This window comes from Embiotoca jacksoni, unplaced genomic scaffold (assembly GCF_022577435.1).
Source record: "Embiotoca jacksoni isolate LCO1_2020_lvr unplaced genomic scaffold, fEmbJac1.0.p SCAF_18, whole genome shotgun sequence".
Taxonomy (NCBI): Eukaryota; Metazoa; Chordata; class Actinopteri; family Embiotocidae; genus Embiotoca; species Embiotoca jacksoni.
Window position 1 is genome coordinate 11,850,831 of NW_027185318.1, and position 12,500 is coordinate 11,863,330.

Genomic DNA, 12,500 nt, shown 5'->3' on the forward strand with positions numbered 1-12,500 from the left:
ACTCATCAGTGTGTGTGTGTGTGTGTGTGTGTGTGTGTGTGTGTGTGTGTGTGTGTGTGTGTGCGTGTGTTTAAACAGTCGATGTGTTCCAGCTCTGTGTCCTCAAGGCGTCCAGGAGAAATTGCTTCGCTGTGTGTGTGTGTGTGTGTGTGTGTGTGTGTGTGTGTGTGTGTGTGTGTGTGTGTGTGTGTGTGTGTGTGTGTGTGTTTCATTATGGCTTTAGTCAGCTGTTATGGATGTAATTGGCTTTTTCATACCTAAGATTGTCTTCGCTTGCTTGATGCAAACGTCAGAATAAAATAACTGAATTCTGAAAACTGAACAGATTCTTTGCGTGTGTGACTGACTCCATTAGTGACCTTCTCGCTGATTGACGGACATCACAACCTCGTAGCTCCGACAATTTACTCTCATAACTTTGAAGTTTTTTGTCAGCAAGTAACTTTGTCTAAAAGTCTGTCCTCTGCTATCAAATTTCAAGTTTAGCACCGAAAGATGAAAACATATTGATTCGGAATTGATTGTGTTTGCACGGTTCTGCATCTTTGTTTGTGCTCAATGTGTTTCTAGATGCATTATTATATTATTATAGTCAATATTTTCTGACGCATCGCCTTGAAAAGCATCAGACTTTCCTTTGTTTGTCCTGTTTGTTTTTTTGGCAATTTCAGCCACTTAACCTGTAAAAGAAGAAAAATCACAAAGAAAATGCAAAGATTTTCTTAAAGGCTGGATGCCAGGATAAAATCCATCTATCTGATTGGCTGTCCCTCACTGAGCATATAAATGTAATCAAGGTCACTCATGCTTTAATTTGCTTGATAAATGTCTTTATTCACCTAAATCAAAATAACTTTATAAATGTAAATGTGGGCCCGGCTTCAGCGTTATAAGCTGTTTGATGGAACACATCAGCAGAGAGAAAAAATAAATAATCCAACCAACTAATGAGCAACTTGACTGATTCTCTGACTCGCTAACCAGCCAGCAAACAGCCCGCAAACGCAACCAAGAGAGAAGTAATGAAGGAAAGTTGAGAGACATTTCGGCAAAGTGAGATTTTTTTATTTATTTTTTTGTCCTGAGAGCTTCCAGTTAGTTTCAATTCTGTAACAGCAGCAGCACACACACACACACACACACACACACACACACACACACACACACACACACACACACACACACACACACACACACACACACACACACACACACAAACAAAACATACTCTCATCCAAACACACCTTAACACAGACAGTGCCGCTGATTGTGTATTGCCGGTTTGTTTATTAGCTCTCTGATTGAGCGGCTCTGCCTTCCACAGATTGGATGACCTTTCCAGATCCTTCCGTCGGGTCTGCTAAGTAGATCGGACGGCGAACGCGACGCGACGCAACAACACTTTATTCAGATTGTTACTGAATGAGGAAAAAGCAGGCGGTCATGTGTGTGTGTGTGTCTTTCTCTCTGTGTGTTTGTGCGTGTGTGTTGCTGTATGTACACACTCACTCTGCCTTCATTGGTTCAATTGAAGCCTCATCTCCATATAGTTTGTATGCAATTACATCTGAGCGGCGCGTTGAGTGCCTCTATATGATTGTGTCTGGATACTGAGTGCGACTAGCTGTGATGTGTGTGTGTGTGTGTGTGTGTGTGTGTGTGTGTGTGTGTGTGTGACGGATAATTTGCGAGAAAGAGCAGCGATTCATGTACCATGTGTGAATATGTTTATTTTTGCGTATGTGGAGCAATTCATGGTCAATTTGTGTGTGTGTGTGTCTTTATGGGAACATTTGAGCGGGCTTGATGGGACTGTGTGTACGAGGGGTAATTTGTGCCAGAGAAAAGCAATTCATGCTAAATGTGTGTGTGTGTGTGCGGGTTTTTATGGGTGATTTTGTGTTGCGAGATGTGTGTATGAAATCAGAGTGTGTCTATACATTTATATGCATACACATGTACATATGAGTGTGCGTGTGTGTGTGTGTGTGTGTGTGTGTGTGTGTGTGTGTGTGTCAAGCCGAGACGAGAGCGCGGGATAAGTGTGGAGTGCGTTTCTAGTGGCTTGTTGGCCGCTTGCAGGGTTTTAAAGGGCACGTCCGTCAAAAACATGGCACGGACCAAATCTCATTCATCTGCAATAAACAGCTAATCACACTCAGCGGAAGATGATCCCTCCACTCAGACACACGACTTCAGCATGCACACACACTCCGTTCACTTTCAGAGGACGATGAGGTTGTTTGCGGGGCTACTTTGATTCTGGTCGCAAAGCAGCCGTCTCTTCTGTTCTTCTCATCTAACGCGGGGTATCAGCAGGTCATGAGAAGTTTCAAAAAGCATTGAATTAAGGTCACTTAAGAAGTCTTAATTTTAACTTATAAAGATTGTGAATATTTGTGTTCTCTCTTGAGCAGCATTAGTAAGCATTAGTAAACTTTTTTCTTAAACAACATTTCAGGTTGACCGGAGACGTGACACATCTATAGACAAGAGACACTGTACTGCAAGATTCCTCTTTTTTGCTTTTGCTTTCATCATGCAGCATCAGTACAAACTATTATTTCTTATAGTTAGTTATAATTGACTAGCTCATGGACTCATAAAGTGTCGGTTCTAGTAAAAATGTGACCTAATATTGGTTTAATTGACCAGTTTTCCTCCCCTTAACCTGGTCCAGGTAATGTTAATAGAATAATTATGTTGCCAAGATTTATTTTTTAATACAGGTGGGATATAAACAAAAAAAATCATGTAGTTATCAATGAACTTATGTGCATATTGGATAGTTATATATCTTATTGTTGATATGGATTTTCTGCCAGTCTCTGATTTGAATTAAAAAGATATTACATTTTGTTGTATGTGGTATTAAAAAGATCTAAAATGTCTGTTACTCTGTGATGGATCTTGTTTTAAAAGTAACTTAAGTTACATTGAAACTGGCCTGACTTGGTTCTAACTGATCTACAGCAGGTTCCTAATAACTAAATGCTGCCTCTCTGTGTTTGGTTTGGACTTTGGGAACAGTTGGTGGATGTTCTGGCTTTTCTTTGTCTGTAAACACTGACTGTCAGCAGTCAATGCTTTCATCATCCAGACTGTGTGGATGTTTACATTGAGATTATGAATACCAGTGTTGCTGCGTCAACGTTTATTGTGTAAATCTGCCTTTCAGGGCAGCCAGTGCCAAGCCGCTGTTGTATATGTGTGTTTGTAGTGCTTTTAATGTACATTTTACAACTCATTTCAACTTGTCCTGTGTGTGATGCCCATGGAAAGTTCATGAGCTCATTACATTTTCAGTGGGTATTCAGGAAATGCTTGAAGCTTGATAGAGGATCACACTTCTGCAAAAGTTAAACTTCTGGTCCGACGTATGCAACAAGGAATCAGCTCAACTGAACACACTTTTCTGCTGCAGAAATTAAGTGAAAGTGGGAGTTCATTTTGTAAACAGATTGTAAATATATCCAGTTTGTCATGTGCCTTAATGTCCTGCTCTGTGTCTTCCAGGCGGAGCTGATCTCCAGTCAGTGTGAAGCCCAGCGAGTCGCCCTCGAGCAGATGGCGATCAAACTGAGGAGCCTGCACTACCCGACATCCACCAACAGGAGGCACTACAGTCAGTTGGCCAGGAACAACAGGTAAACAGAAAAAGGACAAAGTAGATATCACTTCCTGTCTAGCTGCTTTTCTATTAGCCTCTTTAACTGGTTTAGTGTATTATAATATATATAAATATTTAAAAACCAATATCAGCAGCTGTTAATAGAATTTGAATAATTGATACTTTTTACAAAAGTTAATTTGTCAGCATTCAAGAAAACTCCCAGATAGGTTTTCAGCAAATAATTGTTGACTGTTTATCCACCAATTCTGCCGACACTCTTTTAAACATGCAATAATAATAACTTGTCCACTTGGGGGTGCAATTTTGACATGAATTTTTAAGTAGTTACACCAAAATGGTTAGCCTGACTCGCTACAGTCTCTCCGTTCTTTAGCTTTTGGGAATGTTGTGTGTCCAAGTCCGCATAGGTAGCCATTGCGAGTTTTCAGGCTGTGGATGGTAAAATCATCAACTGCAAATGTGCGAAAAAAATAAATAAAAATTGATCGGTGAATCCTGATCTGTGAAAATAATACACGCGCACAAAAAGAGGAGAATATAAGGTCATTGTTGTCTCTTGTGACAGGAGAAACAGACAAACAAGACAGAGACATAACAACCACAGTAACATGTGACACACACACACACCCAGTTGAATGTGATCATGCACACACACAGAGTACGAACATTAACAGCAGTAATCTGGCGTGGACAGGCTCGGCTCGGCGAGCGCCGTCTTTGGTCACGCTGCCTGTCGGCGTTTCATCCCTGGCTTTGAGGAGCCTCCCTCCGTGGTTATCACTCACACACAGGGCACACACACACACGCAGGGCACACACACACACACACACACACATACATATATTTAAAATGAAAACATACACCAAGTTGTGTGTATGCAAATAAGGAGTGGAGCTTAAATTGCTCCCTGTGAGTCGATAGCATGTTGTCTTCTGCAGACTTTGTGGGTGTTGTCAGTGTGTCGTCATGGTAACTTACGCGGAGGATGCGGTGTGTCGTAAGTGCATGCACACAAACACACAAATACACAAACACAAACACACAAATCAAAACCAGTTGGATTCCATGCGATTTTTTATTTTATTTTTTAAGTTGTCCGAGTTGTTTATGTGCCGTAGTGAAAAGAGGCACCACAAATCTAAATGAAAGACTTATTTTGTTTCTGTTTGTGTTTTTCAGCCCTCTGAGACCGCTGTGTAATATTTCGGTAATTTACATTGGATGTGTCGGACACTAATTGGTTATTCATATGTCAGCTGCCGCGTTTCAGATTTACATTTGTGTGTGTGTATGTCCAGTTCAGTGGTGTGTGTGATGAGTTTCATATTAATTGGATGTTACATGTTTTTCTTTCGCTGCTGCGAGTTGAGCTCAGTTGAGATTTCTGGTTTTGGTTCAGTTGTAAAGAAAATGAAGGTCAGACTGAATTATTTACTGATCTCGCACAAAATATCTCTATACATATCTATGTCCAAATTAATACCAAAAATGAAATTTAGAGGGAATGGAAAATATTGCTCTTTTTTCTTATTAATATTGCCATTTTCTTAAATATTTTTTCAGTATTTGTAATTTTAGTTAAATATTGTTCTATTGGCAAAAAAGTTTTATACCATGATATCATTTTTTATAATTCTTATTGCTTTTTTAATATTAAAAATAATCTCAACTTTTTTTTTTTATATCTCATTGATGTTTAAAATAACAAAATATGAGACCTGTTCAAAATTTTGTCCAAATAAGATATGAAGCCTTTTGCACATAAAAACAATGTATTTGAACAAAAATAATGATCAAATGGACATTCATTCATTCATATAAGCACATGAATTCTCTTGCTATAATCATTCATCCTATAAACAAATCTGCCTTATTTCATTCTTCCATTTCTGTAGCTGCAGAAGAGGCCGATGTGTGAATACAATGAATCGATAAATGAGTGAAATAATCAATTTATTAATAAGCAAATGATTGGAGAAATATGAAATGAATGGAAGAGGAAATAAATGAATGAATGAATGAATGATTAAGTGAGTAAAAAGCATGTGAAAGGATGACATAGTATTTGATAGATGCATAAGTGAATGAACAAATAAAAGAATGAGTAACTAAATCCATAAATTACGAGAAGAATAAATAAATGAGTGCATGATTGAGCACGTGAATTATGAATGCATGAATTGATAAGTAAATCTGAATGTACGGATATTTGGGTAAGCAAAGAAAATAATGAATGCATGATATAATGGATGAATGAACTAGAAAATAAGTGGGTTAATGGATAAATGACTGTCTGATTACATGAGATGGGTAAATGAGTGAATGTCAGTGTGCCACAAAGCACTGGTCATCGACAGTTTGGCTTTAATGTCTGTTGGATGAATGAGTGAATGTCAGCGGTGGCCTCTGTGCTGCTGCTTATCGACAGTTTGGTTTTAATGTCTCTGTAGGATGAATCCATTAAACAAGACGAGTGTCAGTGAATCACCTCATAAATCCAGCAGAGTCTCTGACTGAAAGGTGACGGCTGCCAATATGACTCATTCAACCTTTCATTCCCTCACTTCATCCTCCTCTCTTGTCCTCCTCATCCTCCCTTTCCTTTCTTCCACTTTCACTCACTGTCTTCCTCTTCCTTCAGTTTGCATTCTTTCTCTTCTTTGTTTTTTTTCCCCCCTCCAGCTGTCACTCCCTTCCCTCTCTTTTACTTTTTCATCCCTACTTTTCCATTTCTTCCCTTTTTCCTTTCCTTTACTTCCTCTTGTTCGCCCTCCATCCTGTCTCTTTTCCAACCTTTCTTCCTCCACTCTTTCCTCTTCCTCTTCCTCTTCGTCTCTCTCTCTCTCTCTCTCTCTCCTAGGGCCTTGCATGTCTTCCTCTCCCCTCCTCCTCCTCCCTCTCTTCTTCCTTCTGTATGGACGATGATGAATTAGAGACAGCGGTTCCAGCCGCTATCGCCGTTGCAGCAGCAGGCAGCAGAGAGGGAGTGAGCGAGGAAGTAGGAAAGTGGAGTATGATGGCAAATCTATCCATGTAAGCCTGACTGGAGAGACACTGTTCGTTCTAACCAGAAGTTTAGACTTGGCTACAAGGTGCTTATTCTAAAACCTGTTTAAGATGTAGCACTTGTATAGAATTCTTAAAATACATATACACAGCGGTCAGTAGGGGAAAAAAAATAACAATGGCCCATGTAAATGATTTAAAAAGGCAAAATTTTGAATCAAATTCAGCTCATTTTAGTACAGTTCTTTGTTGGGTAAACTTTGATCTGCAAATTTGCACTGTTGACCAATAGCATGCAATCTTAGCCGTACCGCAAAGCCAGAGTCTAAAATTTAGGAACCTATTGTCGCTTTTAGCTGTGTTGCTGCATGTAGTTTCAATTAACATCCAGTGGAGTCCATACAACCTGTTGCCATGCCCACGGTGACAAAGACCGACAGAGACACACACAAGATAGATTTGGTTTAGGCTCCAAAACAATGTGAATAGATTCAGGAAAAGATCATGATTTGGGCTAAAATAAGTGTTTTACTCAGTTAAATAACTTTACGTCGGTTAATTGACATACGCTACTTAAATGAAACACGTTACAGAACTTTACAAGTGTAGGCTACTTAAGATAAATTCACATTGACTTTATTTTCACACAGACACAAACACCGGTCTCCTGCATGGGTGAAAGTCCTGTGTCATTGGTCCAAACACCCTGACCTTCACTCCTGAAGCGGACTTTCTCACCCTTTATGTTCTTCACCTGACCGCCTTTTTCAAATCGAGTGGTTACAACACCGATGCCGCAGGGTTACCTTGTGTGCATCTCAGACGCCTGCAGACTTGAACAAAACGTTACTAATTGTCATCCTGGGAATGAGAACGGACTGCTCTTTACACCTGTTAAAAAGACTATCTGGAACTTATTATCCTGTTAAGCTACAAACAAACAAAATATTTGATAAAAATGTTGGACAGTGGTGAACAAAATGCCAGAAAGGAGTAAAAACCTGCTTTTTGCTATACTAAATGGTTTCACTCTCCCATCTTGCTGCTGTAATGTTGAACATCACTGACACTTCTATCCACAACCAACCATTCCCCTCAGAGAACACAGGTGCAACAGATTTGAAATGTTCAAACCACAGAGGGGGAGTGAAACACTTGACTTCCAGCCCACTGTTAAGTTTAACTTTACCAAACACAGTCGGGTTCATACCCGCAGCCTGACAAATGTGTCCTAGTTCCAACTGAGAACTTCGCAGCACCTCCAGTCTCCGCTCCCCACCGGACACCTCCACACACCATCGCACACACACCTGTAACTACACGTAACCTCAGCAGATGCACGTCATTTACATTCTGAGTAGTTCAAAACTTAGATTCAGATTTACACAAATTCACACGATACCCGCTTCGTTTTATTATTTCCAGTGTTGACTGGAATTATGACGAGGTAGAAAGGAATGATAGATTCCTATAATTCAAAATTTCCTCAAGTGACTGAGTGTCAGAAAAGGCTCTCCGTAACGCTCCCACGCGCTCCGTCAGCGCCATGTGACAGAAAGCGTACCTGACACTTCAAACGCTTCGCGTAACGTTTCCCGGCGTCGAACGCAGCCCCGCAGTGGCGCTGCGTTGCTCCTTCCCTCTCAGATTTGTCTGTTTTGTCGTCTTCTGCCCCCCCAACCCCTCTCTCTACAACCCCCCCCCCCCCCAAGAGATCCTGTTTTACAAAGCATTTAGTTAACATTAGTGCAAGAACAAGACGGAAACCGGGGGAGAAGAGGAAGAGGAGGAGGAGGAGGGAGGGGGAGGGGGGTTGGAGGTGGTGCTGGTGGAAAAAAACGACAAGAGAAAACAATCTGGGCGAGTGTTGTATCTGCTTCATCTGTCTGAGTCGGTAAAGGGCCGCTCTGCTCGGCGCATAATGAGGAACGCCGCCTCGGGGGAAGGGAAGCAGCGCTCGCTTCCTTCGCTTTCTTCTTCTCTGTTTTAGGTTTGATTTCATTGAGAATCACTCGCGGCGAAGGAGTGTGTGAGGAGGAGTGGGAAGGGGTGGGACAAAGAAGGGGTGTGGGGGGGGGGGAGCAGGTGGAAAGATGTTGGAAGATTTGACTTCTCTGTAACTGGTGAGGAGGGGAAACAAAAAAAAGAGGGACGTTAGGAGAGACGGAGGTAGAAGGGGGAAGAAGTACTTTGGAGAAGGGGGGAGATTTTTTTTAGAAAGCGAAGACGGAACATAAGGACGCTTTTGTAATTTGAGAGCGTTTTTTTTTTTTTTAAATGTGAGAAAGTCGGGTCTGTTTCAGAAACCAGGGGAAGTTTCAAAATGTGAACATTTTGGAAAGTGAAGACATATTGGAAAAGTAGAGACATTTTTAGGGAGAACGAACATTTTAGTAATCTGAGGACAGTGTAGGAAAATGGAAGCTTTCAGGGAATGAGGATCATCATAAGTGCATTAAATTCACAAATGAAAAAATACCCTACAAGAACAGGTCTCGATCTCGAGAAAAGATTAAGTCGGTGATCGATCATCAGTGTCCTGAAGAGGACAGGAGCGATGGTGCTGCTCAAGTTCATGAAATGAATATGAGCTTCAGCTTGTTTTTTAAGAAAAGTACGAAACATAGACACATTAGAAAACATAACATATATAACATAAGCCCTGTTTTTTTTCAGCCAGCATATCGAATCAACAGTTGTTTTTTGTTTTATTTGCTGTGTATCACTGGATGTACGAACAAAAATACAAAATATGACCATGTCTCTTGTAATCTTGTAATTATGAGATATTTAATAGATGTGATATGATTATTTTAGAAGGGTCAGTCATTTTTTTTCCTCTTTTCTGTGAGTTTCAGTACATACAGTGTGTGGAAATTTGGGAAATTTTTAGGTACATAAAGACTTTTTTGGTGAATGGTGACATTTAATGAAATACTGGACATTTTTAGAAAGTGAAAAAAATTGGAAAGTAAGGACATTTAAAGGTGATTTGTCAGGTCCTCACTTAGTTTTAGTCTTAGGACTTAGTTTTAGGGTCAAGGTTCAGCTCTACAGGGAATTATGGGCATCATAATAACAGGTATAGAAGTAAATATGTATGTGTTCACCCCAGTAAATACTCACAGAGTTAGAATTTTGTCCCTCAGTTATTTTTTTTTTTTATTTGTTCTTGTTTTTGTAATTTCATTCATAGTCTCTCTACTTCGATGGCATGTCAAGCTTTTTTGTGTGTCTGTGTGTACTTGTGATGAATGTGTGTGTGGCTTTCTGGGTAACTGTGTGTGTGTACTTGTGATTATCAGTGTGTGTGTGTGTGTGTGTGTGTGTGTGTGTGTGTGTGTGTGTGTGTGTGTGTGTGTGTGTGTGTTTGGGTTATTGTTTTCAAGCGAGCGCTTCGGAGAGCGTCTCTTAATGTGTGGTCGCCCTGACTGGTGTGTACGTGTAGTGTGTGTGTTTGTGTGTCGTCGTGGAAACGCTGTGGGCCTGACAGAGCTGTCAAACTGTCTTCGGCGGCGACCGGAGACTTCCAAACAATTTCACCGCTAATGTTGAGAAACATGTTGGCGATCCCCGCCGAGACCGAAAACCAGCGAATATATAAATAATAAACACACACACACACACACACACACACACACACACACACACACACACACACACACACACACACACACACACACACACACACACACACACCTTAACAAAACGGCTGACAGTAATGTGTGTGTTTGAGCTATCAGCCCCTGTTCCAGCAGCATAAATATTTGATGTGATCCTGTGTCGAGGAGGAGGAGGAGGTGAGAGGACGAGGAAGGAGGGAGGAGGGGGATGGGGGGGGTGGAAAGGGGAGGGTGTACACGGGGAGGCTCAGGGAGGAGGAAGAGGAAAGATAATGTGGGAAAGAAGAGGAGAGAGGGAGGAACAGCTGGAGGAAGTACTGGGAAATGAGAAGAGGAGGAAGCGAACAAAAAAAGGGGCAAGATGAAGAGAGGAAGATGTGGGAGGCAATGACAAATGTGAGAGGTTGGAAGAATGAGGAAGAGGAGGATGAATAAGGATGATAGGGGCGGATGTGGGATGAAGCCAGAGAATGAAGGAAAGAGAATGGGAGTGAGAAAGGAGGTAAAAAAGGACAAAGAAACATCATACACCCATTTTATGAAACAAAAAATTAAACAACTAATTCATTTGCATATGCAGACTGCAGAAAACTGTCAGGGGAGCAATATCTTGATATCCATATAATTGATCAGTGTGATTACAGGAGATCATATGGTAACTCGTATGTTCAGCGAGTGTGCGCAGGTTTTTTCCTAGTCATACCTAAACTAAAGGCGATAATGCATTCCTTCTAGGATTTTACTGAGGTCTTTTTGAGATTGTTTCAATCCAAAATTATTGTTTTTGCAGCAGCTGTTCTCAAAAGTATCTAGTTTTTTTTTGCTGTAAAAAGTACTACCTAATAAAGAAAGAGTCGTGTGTTATCACTTGTTATAATGATAGTTGTACACATCACACAAAGAGCTGGAAATGTAATAGTTGTTTTTTTATTTTATGAACTTAAACATCCATGACCTCCAAAGTTGCAGAAAAAAAAAAAAAAAATCATAAAAGTCATAAAAGTGACACAGCAACAAAACACACAGTCTGTGACGATAATGCAGAACTAAGGTTAAGTGCTTTAAATGCTTTTTAAATCATATTAATTCAGCACATACAGTAAACCAAAAACAAAAGGGCAGTCTGTTACAACTGTCATTAGATCGACATAGGGAGGCGCTGATTGGTTGCCTGATACTCATGACGTTACTATTCCAACAAAACCCCGCCACTTCCTAGTTTACAGTTTCTTCTGATCAACTGACATGCGTTTAGTTGTGATTATGAGAGAAGAGGCTGAAGAGCTTTGCTGACGAGAATGAGGAGGTTTTGTTTGTTGATAAAACAAGTCTGGTTTAGAAAGATTTACTTTTTGCTGTAATGCCTTCAGCACAGCTTCGATTGAGTAACTTTACTTCAGAGAACTTGCAGTAATCTTGCAAAATTGCAAAAAGGTCCGACAAATGTTGGGAAGATTGGTTGAATAACCATTCAGTATTGCAATCACAGGACTGATGATTGATTGTTTTTTTCATTGGCCCACACCCTGTGAACCAAAATATAAATGTAAAATGATCTAAAACATGAAATGAGCTTTTGATGTCTTCTGGAAACATTTGATTGACTTTGTGTTTCCATAAAGAAGAGCAAAAGAATCTGGACTGAAACAAGTCTGCACTTCCACCTGACATTTAGTTTACTGTCGTCAGCTGACATTTTTATAGATAACACAATAACCTTTTACAAAGTGGAATCGCTCCTTTTTGTTAACTGCTCGTTGGGTTTACCTGTAAAAACTGGCAGAAGTACCATCACAGGAAGATGTTGCCACACAAGAGTCTCAAACACGGTTGAGGTGTTCCTAAATTCTTGTTGGAATAAATTTAAGTTTCAGTTCTGAACAGACTATTTTCTTTGTTTTTCTCTCTCTCCGTCTGTCTGAGTTAGAATTTATTCGTCATTGTCTCTCTCATTTCACTTTGCATTTTTAGTCGCATGCCTTATCACCACAACAAGACGCATATGTCTGCCATCGCCGCAGGACAAAACAATATTACAATAATAGAAGAAACAATAACAGAAAGTTGAACACGTGGAAAAGACAATATGAATAACGGCAAAGAAGAAAATTTAATTACACTTATTCAACTCAATAATCTCCCTCTATTTCTCTCGCCGTCCTCAGTCTGCAGGAGTTTGAGGCCGAGTACCAGGAGCTGTGGGATTGGCTGATGGACATGGACGCCATGGTAACGG

The 12,500-nt window shown here is 40.4% G+C and overlaps 1 protein-coding gene across 2 annotated transcripts in view; it reads left to right on the forward strand.

Annotated features, from left to right (window-relative positions):
• akap6 (A kinase (PRKA) anchor protein 6) overlaps positions 1-12,500 on the forward strand; it is a 169,197-nt gene that overhangs the window by 84,179 nt on the left and 72,518 nt on the right. For both annotated transcript variants that reach the window (XM_069152819.1, XM_069152820.1), the window contains exons 14-15: positions 3,517-3,647; positions 12,430-12,500. The exon at positions 12,430-12,500 is cut by the window's right edge and continues 50 nt beyond it. In XM_069152819.1, coding sequence (XP_069008920.1) covers positions 3,517-3,647; positions 12,430-12,500 — 202 coding nt within the window. The remainder of the gene's footprint in view (positions 1-3,516; positions 3,648-12,429) is intronic.